At 42.5% G+C, this 26,621-nt stretch overlaps 1 protein-coding gene across 1 annotated transcript in view; it reads left to right on the top strand.

Annotated features, from left to right (window-relative positions):
- The window catches only part of EDEM1 (ER degradation enhancing alpha-mannosidase like protein 1), a 32,720-nt gene extending 6,718 nt beyond the window's left edge, over positions 1-26,002 (top strand). The window contains exons 2-12 of the mRNA XM_030801510.1: positions 1,099-1,171; positions 5,602-5,705; positions 7,771-7,942; positions 8,983-9,166; positions 11,071-11,245; positions 13,185-13,305; positions 14,129-14,299; positions 16,232-16,305; positions 17,180-17,276; positions 19,352-19,555; positions 21,859-26,002. Coding sequence (XP_030657370.1) covers positions 1,099-1,171; positions 5,602-5,705; positions 7,771-7,942; positions 8,983-9,166; positions 11,071-11,245; positions 13,185-13,305; positions 14,129-14,299; positions 16,232-16,305; positions 17,180-17,276; positions 19,352-19,555; positions 21,859-21,948 — 1,465 coding nt within the window. The 3' untranslated portion in view covers positions 21,949-26,002. The remainder of the gene's footprint in view (positions 1-1,098; positions 1,172-5,601; positions 5,706-7,770; positions 7,943-8,982; positions 9,167-11,070; positions 11,246-13,184; positions 13,306-14,128; positions 14,300-16,231; positions 16,306-17,179; positions 17,277-19,351; positions 19,556-21,858) is intronic.
- The last annotated feature ends 619 nt before the right edge of the window (positions 26,003-26,621 follow it).

Below are 26,621 nucleotides of genomic sequence, written 5' to 3'. Positions count from 1 at the left end.
AGCTTCTCTCACTGGAAAGTGAGATAAGGACCCATTCGGGCGATCCAAGGAGCAGATAAAGTGCTTTGGGATATGATGGAAGACTGCAGATATCAATAAATCTTGCTGGAAATAAAACTGGAGCTTTTTTGCTTTGGTTGCTAATAAAATCTTTAAATCTTATGTCTTCTCTTACTATCATTTTTTCCAAGCTTCTGCCCTTATTTTCTGGATTTTTGGGAATGGGACAAATAAATAAATGAAATTCCCAGAATTTCTCAAACTGTCCTTTATTTTACTAGTTCTTCATCCCTATTCTCCCAGATGTATTAGTTTTTTTGTTGTTGACTTTTTTGTTTACAAAGAAATACCACAGTGCCTGAGGAACTTCACCCTCGTCATCCTGAAGTTGGTTTCTTAAGGTTGTTTCAGAATGGAAAATTGGTGTAGATTATGAGGGTGAGAGGTGTGTGGCAGAAACGTTTATATAGCTCCAGTTAAGAAGGGAGAAAGGCCTTAATTCCTGCCTTGGTTCGTGTTAAATGATATCTCAGAATTAATGGAAATAATGGAGACCCTTTGGATGAGTTATTAATGAAGAAATGGTGTAAAGAAGTTACTTTATACCCCCAACCATAGGGCAGATGAGTAATATTGACACTGTCAATTATTTACTTCTTTTTGTGTGTAATATAGGCTGTGGTGTCTAATTTCTGTATTAAAGTATTACAGGTGGGTCATATGACAAGGGCTCTCCTTTAGTTCCTAATGATTGTGAAATCAGAGCTTTTTAAAGTTGGACAGGGCCAAAGAGATTGTCTATGGTGATAAACCTGAATCTCAGAGAGGAGATGACTCACCGCCTCCTGACTTCCTATGAGCATTCTTTCCGTTCTGGTACAAATGTGTCTCCACAGTTCTGTGACTCGATTCTACTTATGGACACCATAGAAAGTGTTGCTTTGGGGGTAGAAAGACCTTTGCCATATTAATTCACCCATAATTAGTTCCTGAATAAATAAGAGTTGCTGGCAACTATAGTTTCTGATGGGTGTTTAGTTTTATTGTCTTCTCTTTTGAAATAAAATCTTTTTGTTTAATTTTAATTTTCTTTTTCAGTTCAAATCTGAACATCAATGATGTACTAGGGAACTACTCATTGACTCTTGTTGATGCATTGGATACACTTGCAGTAAGTGTTCACCTTTTTTAAAAAAAATTAATTCAGGTGTTTTGGAGTTGATTATCCCTAGTTCCCTCCAGCAGTGGGAATTCCAGGGAGCCTGATAAGTCAAAATGTATCGTTAGCTTTGATAACTGTTATTTATTTTAATGACCTTAATGGGGAGAACAAGAAAAGTGTTGAAGGTTAAATGAGGGGAAATGTGATTCCATTAGGAAAAGGAGAAGAAATATATGATTGATTTTAGGGAACCTATTTTTTTTTTAACCAGTTTCTATTTTATTCCCTAAAAGAACCCATAGAGAAGCTCATTAATATTGATAATTACAGTAGTTGGTATTCCAGGAGTAAAAGAGAGAAGATCTCAGGGTTGGCAGGTACCCTGAAATACCATCTAGCCACTGGCTCCCCCAAGAGCAAGTTGGAGCCCTAGCGCCAGTCCTTATGTGGGGCTCCCTAGAAACTCTTATCTTTGATTTGCTACTTCCTGTTTCGTGGACACTCCATGTCTGAGCTGCGAACGTGGGTGCTGGCATTACCGCCTCATCCTGTGGTTTTGCCCATTGACTCTGGAGAACTAGAGACCTTTGAGCAGATATGCAGAAGCACCTTGAAGGCAGTATGGCACTCGGTACATGGTGCCATGTCTGTGTGCTTCATCTGCTTCACTTTTTGCCATTAAAGCAGTTTCCAGGGGACTGTATTCCAGCATAGTGTTGTTTTAAAATCTTAGTAAAGGTGATTTTACAACCTCTTTGCTTTCCTTCATTGTCCAGCAAGTCTTTACCATGCGAAATTTCTTATTGCAGTCTAGCCCAAATGTTGTACTTTTATTTATTCTTGTTTCTTTTAACATGCCATAGAAGAGTTTAAAGCCGTCTGTTAGGAGTTAGAATTGGGGGCGGGCGCAGTGGCTCACGCCTGTAATCCCAGCACTTAGGGCGGTTGAGGTGGGAGGATCGCCTGAGGTCAGGAGTTTGAGACCAGCCTGACCAACATGGTGAAACCCCTTCTCTACTAAAAGTACAAAAACCAGCTGGGCATGGTGGCGGGCGCCTGTAGTCCCAGCTATTCAAGAGGCTGAGGCAGAAGAAATGCCTGAACCCAGGAGGCAGAGGTTGCAGTGAGCTGAGATTGCGCCACTGCACTCCAGCCTGGGCAACAAGTGAGGCTCCATCTCTGGAGACACACACACACACAAAAGAATTGGGTAATGTGCTAGCCAAGTTTGCATTATGATTGTCTAGTATCTTGCTAGTAGTAGAATTACTAGAACTTGAAAAGAGCTTGAGAGATCATTCTACGTCCTCATTTTATAAATAAGTGGTAGAAATAGGACTAGGCCCTTGGTCTAATAGGAAATCTGGGGTACTGATTTAGTATAATTTAAATTACAAAGCAACTTAGTTTCCCCATATCTCCTTCTGAAGTTATTGCTGCGCTGTTTCAGTCATTTACCATCACTGAACAAAATGTGCCCAGACAAGTATGTTCGACCTTAGAGCTAATTTGTTGATGATACCAGAGGCTGACTCAGCCTACAAGTGTTGCTTAAAGGAAACGTCCTAAGACTCATGTATAGCTCATGAAAGCTTACTCCTTCTCCCTGAGAGCTTTGTCTTCTTCTTCTTCTTTTTTTTTTGAGAGAGTCTCGCTCTGTCACCAGGCTGGAGTGCAGTGGCGTGATCTTGGCTCACTTCAACCTTCGTCTCCTGGGTTCAAGTGATTCGCCTGCCTCAGCCTCCCGAGTAGCTAGCCTTTTTTTTTTTTTTTTTTTGCCCCATTTTGTTTTTTTATCCCTCTACCTTGCCTGCTATTCTGTTGTTCATAATACTTTCCCCCACACTTAATGGTGTCTGGTGCATAGTAGCAGTGCAAATGTGTGTTCAAAAAATGAATTCTGACTAATGAGGCATTTCCCAACACAGATTCCAAAGATACTTACTCCCTGAAAGAAGAGTTCTATTTCTAAATGAACTTGAGAAATTCTGTATGTCTGGTCCCACTATTAGAGAGCCACAGTGCCCATCAGCATTTTAAAGACTCTGAGAAGTCCTACAGTCAAACAAACAAATCCATTTAGCTCCCCTGTCCCATTCAGCCATTTTCAAACATGAGTGTGTGATTTCAGAACATAGTTCCTCAGGGTTCTGTAGCTATCTGACCATAATGATAAACTACAATAAGTAAGAGTTGTTGACTTCCTTCACCATCCTCACTTGATTTGAGTTCATGTCAGCACCTGCAGCTTTACCAGATATTGTTGCTGGTAAACATCTGTTAGAAAACAGACCCATCTCTGTGGTTTTCATTGTAGAATATCCGGCCTTTAGTGCTTCAGGCTTATTTTTCAGGTGTTAACGTCTGTTGAAGTTTTCCTTTTCTTTTGCTAACATTTAAATAGGCTTTAACAGATGTGCTAGGGAAACATTGTGAAGATAGCAGTCCCCTGACCATTGGATGCAACTTGCAGCATTATTGCATCATCTTCTAAAAAGAAAGAACTGAAAGCTAGAAATGTCTGTACTTACACTGTAGGTTACAGCAAAATAACGAGGTGGAAAAAATGTAACAGACGAATAAATATTAGGAAATAAGACATACTTGAAAGTAGTAATGTCTGATGAAGAAAGAAGTAGTGTCTCAGTTAATTTAGAAAGTTTATTTTGCCAAGGTTAAGGACACACCCATCACACAGCCTCAGGAGGTCCTGATGAAATCGCCCAAGGTAGTTAGGCACAGCTTGGTTTTATACATTTTAGGGAGACATGAGACATCAATCAGTATGTGTAAGATGTACATTGGTTCAGTCCAGAAAAGTGGGACAACTTGAAGTGGTGGGGGTGGGGTGAGGGGGCACTTCTAAGTCATAGGCAGATAAAAGACAAATGGTTACATTTCTTTTTTCTTGTTTTTTTGAGACAGAGTCTTGCTCTGTTGCCCAGGCTGGAGTGCAGTGGTGAGATCTCGGCTCACTGCACCCTTCACCTTCCCAGGGGTTCAAGCAGTTCTTGTACCTCAGCCTCCCAAGTAGCTGGGATTACAAGCATGTGCCACCACGCCTGGCTAATTTTTTATATTTTTAGTAGAGACGAGGTTTTGCCATGTTGGCCAGGCTGGTTTTGAACTCTTGGCCTCAAGTGATCCACTCGCCTTGGCATCCCTAAGTATGGGCTTACAGACCTGAGCCACCGTGTCCAGCTGGTTGACTCTCTGATTAGCCTTTTGCTGAATATACAATTTACCTGTGACAAAGGTAGAGGAATAGTCACTTATGCCTTTGTCTGGCTTAGTGAATCTGCAGTTTTGCATAAACACTAGGGCAGAGGAAGCAATCAGATATGCATCTTTCTGGGGTGAGCAGAGGGATGACTGAGTTCTGTCCTTTGTTCATACCTGTGAAGATAAACTGTCAATTTACATTGCCAGGGTGAAATTCAGCAGAATTGTTTTGAGGGGAAGATCTTGAGGCCCACAGGGAATTTCCTTGTAGGTAAATTGTAAGGAACATATATAGCTTTTTTTTTTTTTTTTAAATCTATGTAGCTATCTTATTTAGGAATAAAATGGGAGGCAGGTTTGCCTGATGCAGTTCCCAGCTTGACTTTTCCCTTTGGTTTAGTGATTTTGGGGTCCCAGAAATTTATTTTTCTTTCACAGTGTGTCTTTATGATGTCATTGTAGTCTCAGGGTTGTCATAAAATTTTGAGTGGAGTGAAATAATTTTGATTCAGGTTAATCTATAAAGTTTGATGCCCAACTGTGCTTCACATAGGAGAGAGTAGCTTAGTGTGACATCATACCTACATACCCAAAATAGGAATCATAATTCTAGATCACTTTTTAAAAAGGACATAGAGCTGATTATTCATATGTTTTGTTTCCTTTAAATCAGTCACTGGTTTTATCCTGTGCTCCAAAAGATATTACCACTATTTCTCGAAGGGTTTAGACATCTGGATAACAAGCAACAAGTTCATTCAATTTTCCACATGTTTTGGTCTCCTGGGAGCCAAGCACCCAAGCCGCTGCTTTATTTGAGGAGCAGAGAAAAAGACATAGTTTCGTTTCTTCAGTTTTCTGATTTATTTGTATATCTGCCAGAAGTTTTAGAACCCACAATGCCTGGCATGTTAAATAAGATCATAGTGAAGTTTGCTGGAGAATGGAGTTGGGAAGATGAGGAGTGCCAATGATTTTACAAGGAATTACTTTCAGTTTTGTCCTTTGGAGATAGGACTCTTGAGTTGGAGGAAATGGGCCTGCCATGTGCTGGGAATATATTCTAAGAAATAACTGCTTTTCTATCTCTTGTGTTTCTACTCCTATGGTAACAAAACCACATACAGACATTTAGGTGATGTGACTGGGCTGCTGTGATGATATAGCCTCAGTTTCATTTCAAGTTGCTGTAATGACCTGTGTTCCTCTTTTTAAAGATAATGGGAAATTCATCCGAGTTCCAGAAAGCAGTCAAGTTAGTGATCAACACAGTTTCATTTGACAAAGATTCCACCGTCCAAGTCTTTGAGGCCACGATAAGGTAAAATACTGAATATTCATATAATGAATTGGAGACTTCTTTTTATGTGTTTAAAGAAAAAAATACCTGTGAGGGTCTTTTCACCACAAGATCCAGGCAGGGAGTCCATATGGGCTTTATGGGTGCAGTGTGCATTTTTCATGTTCATATCTATCTAAACTGGAACAATTATTTCAAAGTAATCACTTTCCAGACTGAAGGGAAAGACACATTTGCATTTTGTTTTGTTTTTATAGATTAAACTCTTGTTTTTTTTTTAAATGGAGTCTCTGCCACCTAGGCTGGAGGGCAGTGGTGCAATGTTGGCTCACTGCAATCTCCATCTCCCAGGTTCAAGGCATTCTCATGTCTCAGCCCCCTGAGTAGCTGGGATTACAGGCACTCACCACCACACCAAAGTTTTGTATTTTTAGTAGAGATGAGATTTCACCATGTTGGCCAGGCTGGTCTTGAACTCCTGACCTCAAGTGATCCGCCTGCCTTGGCCTCCCAAAGTGTTGGGATAACAGGTGTGAGCCACCATGCCTGGGCACATTTATGTTTTAACGGGGGTGTAAAATAGGTGTCTGTCTAGTACAGAATTTCATGGTTTCCCTTTATAGTCTGATTTCATTTCCTTCTTTCACCATGTCCTAGGACAACCCCTACATATTTCTGAAGGAAATGAGTTTCCCATCTTACCACCCATGGAAAATCACTGCTTACCATTTTAGTATATTTCTTTGTTAGGTGTCTCTCTCACTTCTATTTCGCTCTCTCTCTCTCTCTCTTTCTCTCTCTGTTTAATGGATTGGGATCATGCTGCATACCCAGTATATTGTGTATTGCTTTCTTTGATATATTGTGGTAATTTTCCTGTTTACATCTTTTGAAAATTGTATTAACTGCATAGCATTCCAGTTCACAGATGTAATACTTATTTAAAATTAAATTGGTGAAAACCTTTAAAACCTTTGTTCTGACATATGTCACAGTCTACTTCAGATCTTTAGAATGGGACTTTATGGGTCTACAAGGACGTAGGTGTAAGCTGGTAGCCTGCTGCCTCTTAGTAGGTCATTTTTTCCTCCTCCTCTTCACCTTGCCTCTTTACCAGATGTTACGGTGTTAAGGAAGTTGCTTGGCAGCCAAAACAACAAAAATTACTTAGTATTTGTTGCCTTACCTTTCTCTGTTTTTTTTTTTTTTTTTAATTTGAATTAAATTAAAAATTTTTTTTCATTTTAGAGCAGGGTCTTGCTCTGTTGCCCAGGCTGAAGTGCAGTGGTGCTATCACGGCTCACTGCAGCCTTGAACTGCTGGGCTCAAGCAATCCTCCTACCTCAGCCTCCCAAATAGCTGGGACTATAGGCAAATGTCACCATGCCCAGCTTCTGTTTTTTTTATGAGTGTTTTCCCCAAGTGAAATAAATCAAGAGTAATTTAATAATACTAATAGGTAATATTTATTCTGAGAGCAATTAGTACACTCTTTTTTTTTTTTTTTTTAAGAGATAGGGTACTGCTCTGTTACCCAGGATAAAGTATAGTGGCATGATCATAGCAGCCTTCAATTTCTAGGTTCAAGAGATCGTCCTGCCTCAGCCTCCCAAGTAGCTGGGACTACTGGTGTGTGCCACTACATCTGGCTAATTTTTTTTTATTTTTAATAGAGACAGGGTCTTGCTTTGTTGCCCAGGCTAGTCTTGAACTCTTGGCCTCGAGAGATGCATCTCCCTTAGCAAAGTGCTGGGACTACAGGCATGAGCCACCACACCCAGCCAACTCCCTTTTCTTAATGCCCTAAGATTTAGATTACCAAAACTGTTAATATTTTAAATAGTATTATTTTTGGTAGTCTCAGATAAATTATTCCCTTTCTCTCTTTTAGTAATATGGTTAACAAAAATCAATCGTGTATTATTAGAGCTAGAAAGGAATTCAAGAGGCCATTAAGTCAGGTCTCTCTGATGTCAGGCAGTTCTGAGTCTATGTGGATATGAACATACTTCTGTCTTTCTGAATTGGATTATGTGCATTTACAAGCAACATGATTGTATTATCTTTTTGTTCTTCCTGTTATTAGGGTCCTGGGAAGCCTCCTTTCTGCTCACAGAATAATAACTGACTCCAAGCAGCCCTTTGGTGACATGACAATTAAAGACTATGATAATGAGTTGTTATACATGGCCCATGACCTGGCGGTGCGGCTCCTCCCTGCTTTTGAAAACACCAAGACAGGGATTCCATATCCTCGGGTGGGTAGACTGGTTTGACCCTTTGTGTTTGACAATTCACTATCTTCCTGAATTAAAATTCTTTGTTTATTAATTTATTTGGGAGAAGGAATGGGATGGAGGTAGACGAGAAAAGCAGTGTCCTTAGAAGAATTTGGCCTTAAATATGATGTAAATACTTTAAAATTTATTCAGCCTTTACTGAGCATCCGTTGTATGAAAGGCAAACAGTGATATATCTGACTTGTTCCTTCCCCTTAAAGAGTTGATGTTCTGTGAAGTTCAGTATTCTTAAGTCCATTTACATGTGTGATTTACATTCTCTGCTACAAAGCAGTGTGGGGAGTTTGTCTTCATCTCTGACTTGGGTCTGTTTTCCCAGAGATCCTCACATGGGTATTGTGGGAACTCAGTGAGTGTTCTTTTCAATGCTTCACGTGGATCTTTCAAATAAAGGCAACACAGACCAGCAAGTTAGCTGCTGATTTAAATGCCAGGATCTGGAATTAGATTATATATTTGTGACATCTGATGTGCCAAGCCCAGAACTCCTCTGGGAATTGAGTCAGCCTTTTAGGTAACTGGCTGAGAACTGCCAGAGCACAGAGTCTTCATGAAGAAACTGGCTGTCATATTCTGGTAGTGCCTCCTTTCTCTCCCAGTTTGAGGTTTGTTTAGGTGCTGAGCAGGAGTGAGTTCATAGTGGTTCATTTAAAATTTAGAAGAAATTCTATAGTTTGCCTTTGTGTCTAACCCTAAAGCCTGGTGCCTGTGTTACCATGAAGAAAACCTGCTGGAAAGAGAAGGTTTAGTGAAGTGTGTAGCCATTCCCTGAAGACTTGCTCTTATTAATAAAGCAAGGCTCTGCTGTTCTTACTGTCTTGTTTGTGTGTTTTAAATTTAATTCCCGTATTCACCTCAGATGTATCTTGGAAGGCAGAGGGCTGACTCTCACCGTGGTAAGCTTGGTTTATCAGCTGAGTGTAGTCTCTGAGACCCGGCTTTTCAGCCTTGTCGATTCCTTGAGTTTTGTCACAGTCTTTGTCTCTTCCCATCCCCAGGTGAATCTAAAGACAGGAGTTCCTCCTGACACCAATAATGAGACATGCACAGCGGGAGCCGGTTCCCTCCTGGTGGAATTCGGGATTCTGAGTCGACTCCTGGGGGACTCCACATTTGAGTGGGTGGCCAGACGAGCAGTGAAAGCCCTTTGGAACCTCCGGAGCAACGATACAGGATTACTAGGTGTGGCACCTTTACTTGCCACTGGGACTGCACACTGCTTGGTCCCCTTTCCTTTCATCTTCTCTGGGCTCTGCACCCTTTTCACTCTTCAACTCAATTGACAACTCAGCAAGAATTGTGTCAGCTGTATCTAATTTCTTTATGTGACCCTTTGCAGAGAGGCTGCATGGTCTGATGGAAAAGAATAAAGCTTTTGTGTTTGAGGGCTCCCTTCTGATTTGGATCCCCTGGCATATTCCACTTGAAAATTATTGTTAATGGAAATGCCATAAAAAGAACTGCCTCTGAGGCAGATTTTATTGCTTCAATATAAGGTTCTAAATATAGGAATTTAGAGTTACTGATGGAGCAGCTTTTTCCTTTTAAAAAATCTGGGCCTGTGGTAGTAGATTGAAAGTCCAGATTAAACCTGTATGAGGTGGGGTTTTTTTCCCTTGAGAATGTTTGGTCAAGATGTTACTTAAAAATTATTATGGAAAATTTCAGAACGTAGTAGAAAGTATGATGAATAATGACCCATGTGTACTCATCATTTATCTTCACTAATTATGAGTATTTTGCTAACTCAAGGTGTTATTTTATTTATTTATTTTGAGATAGGGTCTCACTGTGTCACCCAGGCTGGAGTTCAGTGGTGTGATCTTGGCTCACTGCAGCCTCCACCTGCTGGGCTCAATGATCCTCCTGCCTCAGCCTCCCAAGTAGCTGAGACAACCGGCATGTGCCACCATGTCCAGCTACTTTTGTTTATTTTATGTAGAGACAGGGTCTCACTATGTTGCCTGACTAGTCTCAAACTCCTGAGTGCAAGCAATTCTCCCACCTTGGCCTCACAAAGTACTGGAATTACAGGTGTAAGCCACTGTGCCCAGCCTAGGTGTTATTTTAACTCATGTAACTGTCTTAAGTTCTGAAATTTATGTATACATTTGTTGTATTTAACAACAGCAATAGAAATAAAGAAGTCACTCAAATTGTCAGCCTATCACCAAATAGTTGACCAGTGTCACTTCAGATTGTCAACTTTTTAGGTTTCCATAGACCCTTTCAGCCTGGCCTGTGTAACTTTTATATATTTTTCATTATAATATAAACAAATATTTTGATTCTGCCTGATAGTTGGCAGATCAGTTGTTTCCAAGTTGTTGCCTTGCATTCATAATAACCACTTTTGTTGTTGTTTTTATTATTAAAAAAATTATCTTTTCCCTTTTTTTTTTGTCTTTTGAGACAGGGTCTCCCTCTGTCCCCCAGGCTGGATGGCTGTGGCACAATCTCTGCCCACTGCAACCTCTGCCTCCCAGGCTCAAGTGATCCCTGGGATCAAGTGAACCCCCCATCTCAGCCTCCTGAGTAGCTGGCACTACAGGCACCTGCCATTGTACCCAGCAAATTTTTTGTATTTTTGGTAGAGACAGAGTTTCACCATGTTGCCCAGGCTGGTCTCGAACTCCTGAGCTCAAGCGATCCACCTGCCTCAGCTTCCCAAAGTGCTGGGATTGTAAATGTGAGCCATCATGCCTGGCCACTTTTTCTTTTTAAAATAATCTTTTTTTTGGATAAATTCCCAAGAATGGCAGTACTGGGTTTAAAGTCTGTGAAAAACTCTTGGGTTTTGAAATGCATTGTCAATCTGGAAAAGCAAAATGACAAACCTATTTTTATTTTGCATTAAATGTTTATCCCCGTGTTTGTGTCAGTAAACGTTATATATTTAGAAAGATGTCTAGGCTAAGTTAGTGATAAGACTGATAAAAATGTTAGGTCCAAGCAGCCACTCCTTCTCCTGTATGCCAAGGATAAAGGTGCTGAGGAGCAGTGTGGTTGGAGTAGGTGGCCTGTCTCCATCCATGTCCTCTCTGATGAGACAGTTGGGACCTCAAGAGCCTTGTTTATTTTTGCAGGCAATGTCGTGAACATTCAGACGGGCCATTGGGTTGGAAAGCAGAGTGGCCTGGGTGCCGGGCTGGACTCCTTCTATGAATACCTCTTGAAGTCTTACATTCTCTTTGGAGAAAAAGAAGACCTAGAAATGTTTAATGCTGCATATCAGAGTATTCAGAACTACTTAAGAAGAGGGTATGTCTCCCTAACATCTCCTCTGTTGCCTTGTAAAGCAAATAGAATGCATTCTGAAGTATTTGTATTTTTTTAACATATAATCACAGGGTCTGTTTATCTCTGCCCTCATCTTACCACCTCTCCTAGTTGGTCAGTCATCTGGGGGCACCAAGAGCTGTTAGCTTTCTGTCGCTGCATAGCATAGTACCCCAGAACCTAGTGGCTTAAAACAACAAGCATCATCTCATGAAGTTTCTTAGGGACAGTAATCCAGGAGCAGCTGAGCCAGTCACTCTGGCCCAGGATCTCTCCTGAGGTTCTTGTCAAGTTGGTGGCCAGGGCCACAGCCATGCCAAGGCCCGATGGTGCTGGGAGATCCCCTTCCAGGCTCACTTCTGTTGCTGGCAGGCTTCAGTTCCTCATTGGCTGTTGGCTGGAGGGCTCAGTTCTTTGCCAGAGTGCCTCTTTGTAGGTAGCTCATGGCCACTGGCCTCCCCCAGAGTGAGTGATCTGAGAGAAAAAGAGAGAAAGAGGCCAAAATGGCAGCCACAGTGCTTTCATGGCTAATCTGGGAATGATATACCAATACTTCTGCCAGACCATTAGTCACCCAGATCAAAATGATACATTCAGTGTGGGAGGGGGCTATGCAAGGGTGTGACTCGCAGGAATAGAGGTTCTCGGGGGCCATCTTAGAGACTTGCTGCTACTACAGGGGCTGACACATCCCAGTGTTTAACTGTGGCTTTAATTGCAGGTAGATCTGCAATGCAGGACAATGTTTTGGTTCTATTACTTTCCAAAGAATTGTTAGGATTGGTCTTTATACTTGGTGATAGAAAAGACAGTTACCACCTTTTTTTTTTTCTCTCTGAGTTTGTTTAAAACGTTATTCACCATTTTCTGTTGTGCCTCCAGGATGACAGGAGAGAGAGAGCCATTTGAAGCTACAGTGGCTTCTATGTAGTGTCACTCTCTTTCCCAGATCTTTCTCTTTTTTTTGAGTCAGAGTCTTGCTCTGTTGCCCAGGCTGGAGTGCAGTGGTACGATCTTGGCTCACTGCAACCTCTGCCTCCTGGGTTCAAGCGATTCATCTCTGCCTCCTGGGTTCAAGCGATTCTCCTGCCTCAGCCTCCTGAATAGCTGGGATTACAGCTGCATGCCACCTTGCCTGGCTGATTTTTGTATTTTTAGTAGAGATGAGGTTTCACCCCGTTGGTCAGGCTGGTCTCAAACTCCTGACCTCGTGATCCTCCCGCCTCGGCCTCCCAAAGTGCTGGGATTACAGGCGTGAACCACCACACCTGGCCCCCAGATCTTTCTTTGTATGTATTTCTATGTTAAGTGTCCAGTTTCAGTGCAAGTTACAGCTGCTGAGCTTCCTGCTTGGATTTTCCTGGGTCCATTTCTACATTGCTTTTGTAGGAACCACTTATCTGTGCTGTGTTTAAGTAAGGGGCCTTTTGGGTGGAATTTATTTATTTTTGCTTTTCAAAGCCACAAACTAAATTGAGCAGTATTCCCCAAGGGTCTTGCTGTGATGCATTTCTCTAGGCCCATGCTGTAGGGCATTAATAGAGAAGAGACTCTTTGTACCAAAAGAACCAAGCTTTTCTGCTCAGGTGAAATCCAGCATAGGCCCATACGGTATACTGAATTCTCTTATATGGCAGGGCTCTTAAACCCAAAACTCAAAGTGCTTTCTGCAGAATACTGTGAAATCCTGACATATTACAATGGCTGCATTAGGAACTTTGATCCTGTGGTAAATATTATCTTCTGCTAGAGTCTAATGTAGATAGTTAAAGGCAGTCTGTCTCCAAAGGTTTAAGGAATGAGTTAGGAGAAAAAATTAATGTTAATTCCATTTAAATGAAACTACCAGCGGCTGCTGGAGAGGTAGAGATCTGTCAGTGAGCTTTCTTTTCACCATTGAATGTGCTGCTTGGGTTTGCAGGCGGGAAGCCTGCAACGAAGGAGAAGGAGACCCGCCACTCTATGTCAACGTGAACATGTTCAGTGGGCAGCTGATGAACACCTGGATTGACTCTCTGCAGGCCTTTTTCCCTGGACTGCAGGTATTTTGCCATCAGATTTCCTAAGAATAACCAATCACCAAAAAGGGCTTCTCCCTCCTTTTCTTTCTTTTTTAATACCCTGAGCGTTCTCTGTCTCCTTTGGATTTGGGAGGTCACTAACACTATATGTCTTCATCTCTCTGTTAGTGAAGTTAGTCTCCAGAATATTGAACAGAGCCATTCCACACAAGTGCAAAACCATGCTTGAGAAGTGACTGTGTGTGATTTTTGTTTTTGTTTGTTTGTTTTTGTTTTGAGATGAAGTCTTGCTCTGTTGCCCAGGCTGGAGTTCAGTGGCGCAATCTTGGCTCACTACAACCTCCGCCTCCTGGGTTCAAGAGATTCTCCTGCCTCAGCCTCCAGAGTAGCTGGGATTACAGGCACCTGCCACCACACCTGGCTAATTTGTTGTACTTTTAGTAGAGACGGGGTTTCACCATGTTGTCCAGGATGGTCTCGAACTCCAGGCCTTAGGTAATCTGCCCACCTCAGCCTCCCAAAGTGCTGGGATTACTGGCATGAGGCACTGTGCTGGGCTGTGTGTGATTTTTGGATAATCCATCACTCAGTTGTTTATTCCTTGTTCATTAGTACACGTAATCTCTTTTTCTGTGTGCAGTTCACATCAATTTGGCATTAGTGGCCAGATAGGGAGGGCATTTATTTGTCTGGGTTGTCACTTTTGGGTTGGTTTTGTCTTTAACCGTATGTGTAGGTCAAGTAAGAACTCGGGGGCAGAGGAGAGCCCAGGCAGGCCCTTTGTACCATGTCTTGTCACTCTAGGAATGGTGTCTCAGCCTGATGACCTGTGTCCTCTCCTTAGGTGCTGATAGGAGATGTGGAAGATGCCATCTGCCTTCATGCCTTCTACTATGCCATATGGAAACGATATGGTGCCCTCCCTGAGAGGTATAACTGGCAGCTGCAGGCCCCTGACGTTCTCTTCTACCCACTGAGACCAGAGTTAGTGGAATCTACATATCTCCTCTACCAGGTACTAGAGTTGTGTGTTTTTGTTTTTTTTTTTCCTTTCACTGCCTCCTCTGACCCCAGCAGTTCGTTCTTAATGAACATTTGCTGAGTGATTTAGGGTTATGTTGTTTCATAGTGACTCTGATCGAGTTACCCCCTATCTGTAGTCTTGTTAGTGTTCAGTGTCATTCGTGACTTCACAGGACAGAGAAGGCATCTGCAGTCAAATATATTTTTAACCTCATATTCTACAAAGCTGAATCATGTTTTTACCATAGGACTTATATCTCACATCTTTAAGTATTCATGAGGAAGATTTTGTACTAAGGTGTTTTCCAAATGTATTTGACCAGAAGACTCGTTTTTAGGATGCAGTTCTGCATCAGTGTACTGTGGAGCCCCGGTCTGTGTAACAACTATTCAGACAAAAAGAACATTCATTTTCTTGGTTATAAAGGAAATCATCTGGGATTCATCTGGATGCCTGTTATCCTTTAATGTTTGTGTATATAGATATGTAATAGTGTTCATCCTTTGTGAAATTACTTCAGTGGCAGAGGGAATGTGACTTTAACTGTGAAATGTCTTCTTCCTGACGGTTGAAGCCAGATATTTATACTTCTGTGCATGCCATACATATATACACACTGAGAGTCCTCCTCCATTCACATGCACAGCAGCACGAGTGGTTAATTCACCAAGAAACTGGCCTTGGTGAAATTCAGTAGGCCTGTAACAGATGCCCACCGTCGGCCAGCCCTAGCAAGCAGTGCCTGAGTTTTAGAAACTTTGATAGTGGGGAGTTTTAGAAACTCTGATAGTGGGGAGTTTTAGAAACTCTGATAGTGGGGAGTTTTAGAAAGTCTGGTAGTGGAGCTAACACTAAGATTTGAATTTATTTATTCAACCATTTTTTTATACCAAATCCTTGCCATTTGCTTCAGATGAAAAAAGGGGAAAGAAATCCTGTGAAACCGATAGTAGTCCTCATGCCTAAAAAGGGACCTCGTGAGTTTTAGGTAACCTCTCGAAAGAGGGAAAAGATAATAGCCACCTGTTTGGCCTGTCTGAGCCCAGTAGGAAGGCTGTACACGGAGGATGGCGTGCCGGTTACTGGCTGATTTCTCCTCTTAAGCTTAGTCCTGTGGCCTGTGAGCTTACTCCTCTTTGTTTCTGTCACTGCTTCTTTCATGTTTTCAGCTTCTCCTTCACGTTGACAGAGATGTCTTGCACTCTACAGCTTTACCCTCCGAAGCCACACCCTGTGCACTTTTAATCTGGAGACTGCTAACCTTGTTTTCTTTGTTGCTGCAATCTGGCACTAGGCATGAATTAAAGATCTCCAACTTTTAAACTGTTTGTTGGATAAAGGCTTATCTTCCTAGAGAAGTTTTTTTCTCTAGTAAAACCATCTAAGAGCATGTGTGAGAAGGAAGAGTAGGCAACTGAGGACTGATTTCTCAGGGGGATTAGAGAGGAAAGGGTGGCGGCCTCCCTTTACACTTTGGAAAGTCGTGTTCCCATCAGCCTTTCCTCATGGTGCCATAACTGGAATGGTGGCAAGGTCCTCTTTCCTGTGCCTGTGTCTTAAGTTTCTGGAGAGTTCTGAGGCAAGATAGAAATTGGATTTGTTCTCAGATAATGGTGCTGTCAGGGTGGGCATTGTTTTATTTCTAATCATGATGGCAACCAAAGTAGATTATTGTTCTACCCTGGAACAGATGGTCTTACCCCTGGCTAAAGTTAAACAAGTCACAGGTACGCTTTGATGTGAACTGACAGAATACCTTAGTCCTCTAACCGTTGTGACCCTGCAAGATAAATGACCTGGGCCCTGTTTCTTATTTTGGCTGGCGACTCGTCTCCATGGGGAAGCCCCGCAGTCACCATGATGTTTGTCGATAGCATGTCTTCCAAGCCCGTGCTGGATCACATTCTCTCGTGTTCTCTCTAGGCAACCAAGAATCCCTTCTACCTCCATGTAGGAATGGATATTCTGCAGAGTCTGGAAAAGTACACAAAAGTCAAGTCAGTTTTCTAAGTTCCTACCTTTTTCTGTCAGCCACTTTTAATTTATTTCAAATTGTTTTGGGGAGATATCCTAGTTTGCATTTTAATTTATAGAACCAGGTCATTAATGTTACATTTACAGGGAAATTGCTTACCTTTTGGTCTAGTAGAACCTTTCCATTGTAGTGAGAACTGCCCTTTTTTTTCTGTGAGGTTCTAGCAGATTATGGGTGTTCATTCTAACTTCTTTCCTCTAGTTATATAATAACATATACGCTAAAATGTTTAGGGAGTACAGAAAATATAAAGCAGTAGAATATTATCACTGTAATCTCCACATACAGAGAAAACTGTACTCAGTATTGAAATGTATGTACTTATAATCTTTTAAATATATTTTATATATGATGTGTGTATATATGTATATATAAGAAACATACTCTATATTTCAATTTTGTGACATGCTTTTTTTTTACCTACTATATCATGTTTTTTTTAAAGTACTATCTTAAATAATAAGTCAGTACTCAAATAATAAGTTAATTCTCAATAATAAGTCAATTCTACGAGTATTAGGACTAGAAATTTAAATGAGTACTTTTAAATTTGTTGCCAGTCATTTTCTTGGTGCCATGTTACGCTTCTGGCCAGCACCCTGCCACCACGCCCACACCCTGTAACTCACCTGATAATTTAGCAGCCAAAAGCACTTGCTAAGTAAATTTTCAAACAACCCAGGCTATAAAAAAGGAGAGCTCTTCAATGTAAACATAGTTTCAAATGGTGCTGGATGACTGGTTGATTATTCTGATAAGAGAATGTTTCTGCTTTTTAAGTGAATTAGCAGGTGGGAAGGAAGAGAGGCAGGACTGACCAGATGATTGTTTTGTAGGTGTGGGTACGCCACGCTGCATCACGTCATTGACAAGTCCACAGAAGACCGGATGGAGAGCTTCTTTCTCAGTGAGACCTGTAAATACTTGTATCTGGTATGTGTGTTGCAAGATGAACCCAGGAATATTTAGTATTGCTTAGAGCAAGCATTCGCATAGTCTTCCATCTGACAGATACTTACTGGGCACAGCTACATGCTGGACATTGTGCATCCCCAGGATGCAAATGCTGTCAGAACCAAAGGGTATTACTATCTTCTTTCATGGTTTCCAACTTTGTCGAAAAGTCATTTGTCAAGTAAACCAAGAACTGAACTCATGATTACAAACTGTGGGAAATGCTGGTAACGATTGATACAGAACCAGCGTTAGTGCGGTGGTCGGGGAAGACGCCTCTGAGGAAGAGAGGTGTGTTCATAATGGCTTCTCACTTCTCTTGATGTATGTGATCTTGGCCAAGACCTGCAGCTCAGCCTTGTCTCTGTCCATACACACATCCTCAGGCACATGATTGTGTGTGTGTGTGTGTGTGTGTGTGTGTGTGTGTGTAGAGAGAAATTTCTGGACCTGGATGAAACCTTTGGTATTACCTAATGTTCATATGTTCATTATTTCCCTCACGAGAACTACAGCCTACACAGAGGTCAGGCGACTTGCTCGAAGTATGGCAGTGGCTGTGGCAGAGGTGAAGTGTGAACTGTGTCCTGACTCCCTGTCTGGTGCTCTTTTCACCCCACCGCTCTGCCTCGTGCACACAGACGCTCTCATGCCCCCTGCCACTTTCCTCAGTATGGCCACATAGAAACAGAGGGCAGGATTTCCAGGTTAGAAGATAGCATGGCAACTGAGAACTTTGGCAGAGGGTCAGAGATAGAAGCAGCTGTGATAAATTGTGTTTATCTAGTTCCGTGGTTCCTACGCCTGGGGCTAGTTGGGTCCAAATCACCCTGGGGCCCTTGCTAAGATGACAGCCATGTTGAGTCAGAATCTTTAGAATAAGCGGGCTCAGAAATCTGTCATTTTGACAAGTGCCTCCAGTGGTTTCACATGAGCCAGGTTTTGGAGCTGCTGGTCTAATCCGTTAAGATGATACTCTTCTGTGTCTGGTGTCTTTTCACAGATGACTGCAGAGGTATGTCCACCAGCAGCCTATGTGGTCTGTCCAGGGGGAAGACAGCTGTCCTGCTGTCGATTCCTGTGTGTGCAGTGGTTCTTGCTCTCTGTGCAGGTGGCTCAGTTCTGCTAAATCAGGCTGGTCAGAGCCTAGCTGCATATTTCCATCCAGCAGCCAATGGTGTCAGAAGGACGTTAACAGGGCGAGCTTTAGAGTAAAAGGAAGATGACCCTGTAGGGTGTGCTAGGTGAAAGAACCTGGAGTCTGGGGAGAGGAAAACCTGTGGTCTGCCCTGTTCTTCTCTTGTTACTGTGTAAACATTGACAAGCTGCACTGAATCTTATTTTTCCTCATCTTGAAATAGCTTAGGTGACCAATAAAGTTTCAGAGAGTTTCTAGGTATTCATTCATTCATTCACAGAACACTTGCCTTCTCCTGCACTGTTGCATCCCATATTGGGTTAGATGTTCTTTCTAGATGCTTTTTCGTTCCATGTCACATGCACCATTGAGGGAAAGGATTGTGCCTTGTGACCATTGCGTCTTCAGAGCCCAACCCTTGTTGTGCAAGAAGTGAAGTGAATGTTGGCAGATGTGTTGGCCTATGTGCTAGGCCCAGGGGATATGGCGGTGGATAAAACTTGGTCCCTCCCTGTCAGCATTTAGAGTTCAGGGTCTAGGTGTGTGTGAAGTTGGGTGTAGTTCTAGAATTCCGGCCGGAGAACTCTTAGGTAGCACATGGGAATCATCCAGCGAACTTTTATAGACTACCTGTGCTTGGGCCTTAGCCTTGGAATTGCTGAGTCTCTGTGTATGGGCAGGATATGTGTAGGGTAGAGGCAGGTCTAGGCATCTGAGTTTAGATGAAGCAGGTGATTCTGCCTTGCAGCCTGGGTTGGGCACCACAGTTGTCAGTTAATTCCTTTTCACCCAGTTGTCACTGAGAAGCATGAGGCCCAAGCAAATTCTACTCCCTGAGTAGCTGGGACATGCCCCTATGATTCAGTTCCAAGTGTGCTACAATTATTGGTTGTATCTTTTTCTGCATTCCCTCTAGCTGTTTGATGAAGACAATCCAGTACACAAGTCTGGAACCAGATACATGTTCACAACAGAGGGACACATTGTATCTGTGGATGAGCATCTTCGGGAATTGCCATGGAAGGAATTCTTCTCTGAAGAGGGAGGGCAGGACCCAGGGGGAAAGTCTGTGCACAGGCCGAGACCTCACGAGTTAAAAGTCATCAACTCCAGCTCCAACGTGAGTTGCTTTTTCCAGGGGTGATTTGCATATAGAGGAAGAGAAAATACTATGAATTCCTTAGTTGTTCAGACTTCCTGACAGAAAATTGATGGTGTACACAGATTGGGAGATTTGAAAACACCTCCTGAAGACACCATTTACATAGATGTTGTCAGGGTGTAGGGAAACCACAGGAGCAGCGGCGGCATCATCCCTGCTGGCTGCAGGTGCCAGTGGAGAGAGTGGCTACAGGATCCTAGAAGGGGGGAGTCTTGTGGGAGGAGCGACCACTCAGCAGGAGCCACCGCTCAGATCTGACTTGCTTGGCCTTGTCTGGAGGGAGCCGGCAGAGTCAACATGTGACCCCTCCCCGCTCCCCTAGTTGCCTGCTGGAGCATCTTGGCTGCCTGGGACAGAAGCTGGAGGCCGAGGGAGCCTGTTGATATGATCCATCAGTGGACCTGGAGGGGCAAATGGAAGACATTCAGCAAAATCATTTACCAGCAGCAGAAGGGAAAAAAAGCGGTGGTAGTCACGATGGTCCCAATGAAGATGCTCTTCGAAGTGCAGCAAACACCCACATTCATTTAAAGTAGGGCTTTACTCCACATGCCTAGATTGTCCTGAGAAGTGGCAGGAAAAATTTGCAAATGGAAGTCCTTGCATCCCTAGTGAAAGTTTCAGGTATTTGTGTTGATTTGAATCAAATAGGATGATTTGGAAGTGAGGATAGGGAAATGCAGATCAGTCAAAATTTCAAATCTTGTTATCCCCCAGGGCCTTGGTGGTCAGAAATTCGGCAGCCTCCCCACAGATGGGTTGCCTTGGCGTTAGGGGCACCCTTTCATCGCAGACTGTGCTTCAGTGCTTTTCCATGAATCCCCAGTGAAGCTCTTCACCATCAGTCTATGAAGTAAATCGATAGGCCGGAGTGTAGATAACCACCCCCATCCCCATTTCCATCAGTCATGGAGCGCTGATTGAGTGGACAAAGCATAATCGGGAGGAAGGGGAAGGAGAGTGAGAGGGGGAAGAGTTAATAACAGCCAGCACTTGCAAACACATACCAGGGTTAACCTTTGCACCACTCTAAACGCTTACATACATTAATCCGTTTACTTCTAACAACAGCCCTGTGAGGGGTGGGTACTTTTAACATCTCCATTTTACAGATGAAGAAAGGGAGGCACAGAGAGGTTCAGGTCCCACGGTGGAGCCAGGATTTGGACCCAGGCAGTGTCATCTCTTTTAGGAAGGAGACATCTCTGACCTGCCACATTCACTAATAGATCTGATCCCATGATTCCAGGCACCAGGGATTCAGGCCTTCAGAAGGGCTTCCAGTTCTGGATAGGGGCATGGCCTAGTGGGGAATCCACTTCCATCCTAGGCGTTTGTCTGTAGTGCTGTTGAAACACAGAGGGTAGGGAGTAATCTCCAGAGAAAATCAAGGCAGGATTCCCTGAGGAGGTCACTTGCTGGAGATCCTTGAAGGATGAAAAGGGGTATCCCAGAAAGGATGTTCAGGCAGAAGGAGTAGCACCTGCAGAAGCATAGAGATGTGGGCTGTGCGGGGGCAGTTGGGACCAATGGAAGGACCTGCCAGTCTTGATCTTGCCGGGGATGAGGAGCAGGGCATAGTAAGTTCAACTATAGGGCATGGGGAAAATGTTTCTTTGGAGATGAAGTGGATAATGAATGTATTTAGACAACTGCTTCCAGGGATGTCACAGTTGGTTAGTTCTCAAGATGTGCATCTCCTTTGAGGAAAAAAAGTGGTGGGGGTGGGGGGGGTTTAATTAAAAAAAAATAGTAGTCTTAAGCATTTAGCGTTTAATTGTGAATGAGAAAAACATAGCTCAGAAAAACAAAGTATTTTCAAATAGCAGAAATGTTTTCTGAAATTCTGGGTGGACTAAGGACCCCAGGGATGTGGCTTTCAGTCCTGGCCACTAAGCAGTTGCTGTGATGCCTTTTAGCCTCCCTGGATCTGCCATTTCTTTATAAAGTGAGTGAGGATATTAAATTATGTCAGTGGTCTTCACCTGAGGGTGATTTTGCTCTCAGGGAACATTGGAACAGTGTCTGGAGACGTTTTTGATTTTCACAACTGAGGCATAGGAGTTGCCACTGGCACCTAGTAGGAGAGGCAAGGGGTGCTGCTGACCGCCCTACAGTGTACAGGCAGCTTCCACAACAGTTACTTACTTCCAAACGTCAGTAGTTCACAGGCTGAGAAACCCTGGCTTAAGTCATCCAGTCACATTTCCTGAGAGAGCAACATATGAGTTTTTAATTTTCCCTCGTTTTTGTCTTTCTAGTGCAATCGTGTACCTGATGAGAGGAGGTACTCCCTGCCCTTAAAGAGCATCTACATGCGACAGATTGACCAGATGGTTGGTTTGATTTGATCTGCTCTCTGTGAGGCCTCATCTTGAACCAGACCTTAACAACCGAAGCCAGACCATGCCAAAATCCAGCCTGAAATGGAAGGGGACAGAAGTCTTGCTGTCCATGATGGTGTAGGAATTTCTGTGCAGCACCTCACCACATCTGGTTAATCTTTGCACACTTCAGTGTTTCTCTCCTGTTCAATAAAATGCCCTGTTAAGGATATAATTTGAAGAGAGAAGATACATGGAAATTGGCCTCTTATGACATGTTGATGTTATAAGCACAATACATGGGGCATCTTTGGATTGATGTTCACAGCTTTATACTTTAGAACCTAAGTCTCTTCACTTTGCTGGCACCTGCTATACTGGAGTATTGCTATGTCTTTAAAAAAATTTTTTTATTATATTTTATTTTTTTGAGACAGGGTCTTGATATTTTTTTGAGACAGGGTTACCTGGGCTCAAGTGATCCTTCTGCCTCAGCCTCCCGAGTAGCTGGGATTACAGGTGGGCACCACTGTACCTGGCTAGCTACTTCTTTGTTAGAGGATTGAGAATGAAATTTCTGCAAAAGGGCTTGTGGTTCATTTGGTATCCCTACTTAATTGCATTGAAAATGTCATCCTTTCTGTTGTTAGATAATTGGGCTCTTCCCCTGATATCCAACCATGATTTTGGATCACATGGGAGAAAAAAATCATCCAGTTTTTCATGTTTGCCTCAAGTAATCTTTACAGTGTTACAAATTATTTGCTTAAGAATAATGGTTTTAACCAGAATTCTTAACAGATAGTCTCTTAAGTTATTATGTTATGGTCTAAGAGGTTAACTGACAGATCTTTTGGATGGTATTTTGCATTTTGAATATGAACTTACCTGAGGAACTCCCATAGTTCCAGAATCAGGTGACTTTTAGGGAGAGAACAATGCCTAAGATTGTCTGAGCTTCCATCTTTCTCGTATTTCCTAAGCAAGGATTCTCAGTTCTGACCATATTTGGGTTAGAGTTCTGTTTTGTTTTTGTTTCCTGTGTCTAGTGCCAATTAGCTAAATCAGGGAGAAAGAAATGATCACGTGACTTTTAGCATCCTTGAGCCATTTCTCTGTAATACAGGCTTTAGATTAGTGCCTTATATTGGTTTTGGTTTGGGCCACTGGATGTCGCAGCTACTGCTATGATTTGAGGAGGCCTGTTTAGCCACATGGTGAGACCGTGGTGAAAGGGGATGGAAATTGCTTGGCCAGTCTTTGCCTTTCAACCTGTAAAAGTAAGCATGTAGAAGGAGGAAGTTGTGCTAAAATGCCTTCTTTCTTTTTTTGTTATTATTTTCTTAGCCAGAACATCTCTCTTTGAACTCACACTGATACACACCTGCTACTCTTACACAGTGCAGCAGGGTTGACTCTTAGTCTGGCTTCCATGAAGCGTCATGGGTGGAAACGCATTCTAGTAAAAAGGGTAGGAAATCCCTAAAACTTCCAGCCTCATGTACCATGGTTCTCACCTGTCACTGTTTTCCCACCTCTAAGGATTTCATGTACATCTTTTCAAAGCTAGAAATAAACACTGTCTAAGTTTATGTTGCATTTTTAGTCAAAAGGGAGAAATCTTATTCCTTCTTGAAAATTTTAAGTGTTATGGTTTTAAAAATATATAGTTCAGTTCTTTTGAGATTTTTGAAAAGAGTATTTTCAGTAATAAACGTGCCATCTCTATCTCTTAAACATTTGTTACACCAATTGTTTTAAAATAGAAAAAATAAAATGCTTCTATTTTACCTTTTTTCATTTCAGAAGCATTATTCTGTTTATTAACAGTGTCCCATCTACTGAATAGAAAACTTTGAGAATAATATATATATTTCAAATGTTTTTACTGATTCATTAAAAGTGTTAAATACACACACACACGCATGCGTGCACACACACGAGCATACTTGTACCTTTGTCTCTGGGCAAACAGGTGGGACTGTTAGTGACCCATTTGGGAAAATAGAGCATCTCAGAGAAGGAGGTGAGTTCTTTGTGCCTGTGATTTCTCTTGGTGCTCCCCTCCTCTCCCGCTCTGGCTTCTGTGGCGGCAGTGGTGGGTAAGCACTCCAGTGTTCTCTTAATGAGGCGCTTTGCCTGTCACTCGAGCAAGCATGGGTGTTCCTTCCTCCTCATGCTCCTGGAATAGGGAATAGGTATCTCATGCTTGCAGACTACAGAATGCTGCAGGTGCTTCCCAGGGGCCACAGGCTGTCAGGAAACGTGTTTTATGTTAAGTCACAAACCCACTTGACTTCTGGGTACTGGAATTAATACCCGTGGGTGAGACTGAGGGTAAGTGAGTTAGTACATATTAATCCCGGTTGTTGAGCTTCCAGACTACCCAGTCCAAAGTTTGATGCTGCGTAGTCAGTGGTTTGTGGGGCTGGATGCCGGAAGGTTCTTTGAGCCAGTTTCAAAGGTTACTTTTTTTTTTTATTCTTTGAAAGTCAGAATGTTAACAACTGTGATATATCCTGCAGGGCTTTTGCAGTTTCTTCTGTTCTGTGTTCTGAAATACTGGATAGAGAATGGCTGAGGAGGAGATTACCAGAGAAGTTGCTTTGCTCAGTGCTTTGCCCCAGGATTGCCTCAAATCTGAGTGGACTTCATCCTTTGCGGCACCTCTGAGCCTGGCCCATCTTCCTATTCCCACGTGTAGCTAGTGTCTAGTGTCAGCTTTGCTCAATGTGGTGGAAACATTTTGCAGAACTGTTGTAGAAAGCTGCCTTATAGATGGCTTGACGAAGTGTAATTCTCTCATAACAAACTTTCAAATCATTACAGGGGACGCTTAGCTACTTTAGTTGATGTGACCGGGGAATCCCTTCTAGAAGAACAGGTGGCAAGGAAGGGTTTGCTAGCTCTCCATTTGCACTGGCCATTGTGAAAAACCAGCTTCTGTATCCAAATCTTCTCTTCATTAAAAAAAAATTTTTTTTTGCAGCGCTTGTGCCGGAACTTACTCATTGTAACTGAATCCTCAGGGCTTTTCTTGTTTTAGATCATGGACTGTGCACGTGACACTTAAATAATTTTCTATGTATTTAAAGAAAAATGCACCAGGATGGTGTCTGTGCACATGACTATTAAAGGAGCGTCTGTAGGAAGTACCTGGTTTGGTCAGTGCAGTTGTGCAATCTGAGGGCCTTGTTTCCTCCTCCCCTTCCCCCTTCTCCCCACCAAAGAAAAATATCCCTCTTAACGATTTCTTAGTTCAGTTTACTGAATGATTACCAGCTGTAATTCCTCTTTGGATTGTGTAGACTCAACATGAGACATTCCTTTCTGCTTTCTGGAGGGCACCAGAGGCCTTTCTCTTTGATAAATTTTTTTTGTCTGTTGACAAAAACAAAAATCTTTTTTCAAATTTAGTGCTGGTGAAAAAGGTAGGGCTGAGTGATTACCTTAGCCACAGGGTGGCTGAGCAGGAACTTGAGAAGAAAATCCTGAGCTTTCCTGTCCATTCCCAGCATCCAGCTCCTATTCTAGTGCCTCTTCCCTGCAGGGCAGGGACCCCTTGGGAAAGCGAGGAGGTGGGACGGGCTGGGCTGTGTCCCAGGATTCACAGGGCTCAGGGTTATGCTCCCGCTTGGATCTGGATGTGAATCTGGTAAAAATGTCAAGTACCTGTGGAACTCCCTGATTCTATACCCTCTTCCTTCTTTCTGCAAGGCAGAGGAATAGTATTTTTAAAGGTTATTTTGTTTTAATTTTAAATAGCAAAACACAAGCTGCATTTTTATTTATTTTGCATAAGAAAGGCAAATCTTTTTACAAAAAAAGTATAGAGTTGGGAACTGGGAAAACTTACGGAAATACACAAATGCTTCTCTCTCTGTAATGTGCAATATGCTTTGCAACTGTAGATGATATTTTATGTTTAATCTGTAAATAAGAAATGTATTTAAATTAAAAGGGATCTTTTTGTAAAAGGACCAAATGTTCTTTTATAAATGTAATAAGGAATATCTTGCTCTTTAAAATTTATTAGGATTTTTATGAGTAATTTTTATTAAAATATTTTTTTGAGCTATCATCTTGTTTCTCTTTTACATTCTTATGTAGACACATTACATGCAAGACAAATGGGAGAAAAATCTCTAAAGGAAGTGCCCATCTAGATGAATAAAACCTTGCTTTTTATAGCTAAGCCCTAAGTAATACCTCCCTCATGGAATTCCACTACATTTTTGTATGTCACACTCTTCCATTAAATGCCCCTCACATGCGGGTCAGAACTGCTTTTCATGACTTTTGTCCCAGCCCTGGCCTTCCCCTCTGCATCAGCGTCCTTTCTCTCGGCCACTGAGTTCATTGTCTATTCTTATTGCCAATTAGCTGAGTGTATCTGGGATCTAAAACCAGTTCTCTGTGTTATCTAAGCAAGGCGCTTCATTTCTCCTCACCTCTGAGAGCAGTGGCACTTCACGATCTGTGTGGGTGTAGTGGCCCATGGGAAGCGTGTGGGTGGAGGGTTCTGGAGGGCTGGCCTCCCTCCCTGTGTTGCCACCGGGGACCATGGTGGGATCTTGAGGAAGAGACCTGCTCCTGCTCTGTGACATCTGTGTCCCAGCCTTGGTCACAGACAATTCTGATGGGGTTTTTGTTTTTTTTTTTTCTTTTGAGACAGAGTCTCACTCTGTCACCCAGGCTGC

This window comes from Nomascus leucogenys, chromosome 21 (assembly GCF_006542625.1).
Source record: "Nomascus leucogenys isolate Asia chromosome 21, Asia_NLE_v1, whole genome shotgun sequence".
Classification (NCBI taxonomy): domain Eukaryota; kingdom Metazoa; phylum Chordata; class Mammalia; order Primates; family Hylobatidae; genus Nomascus; species Nomascus leucogenys.
This window is presented reverse-complemented; position numbering and strand designations above follow the sequence as displayed.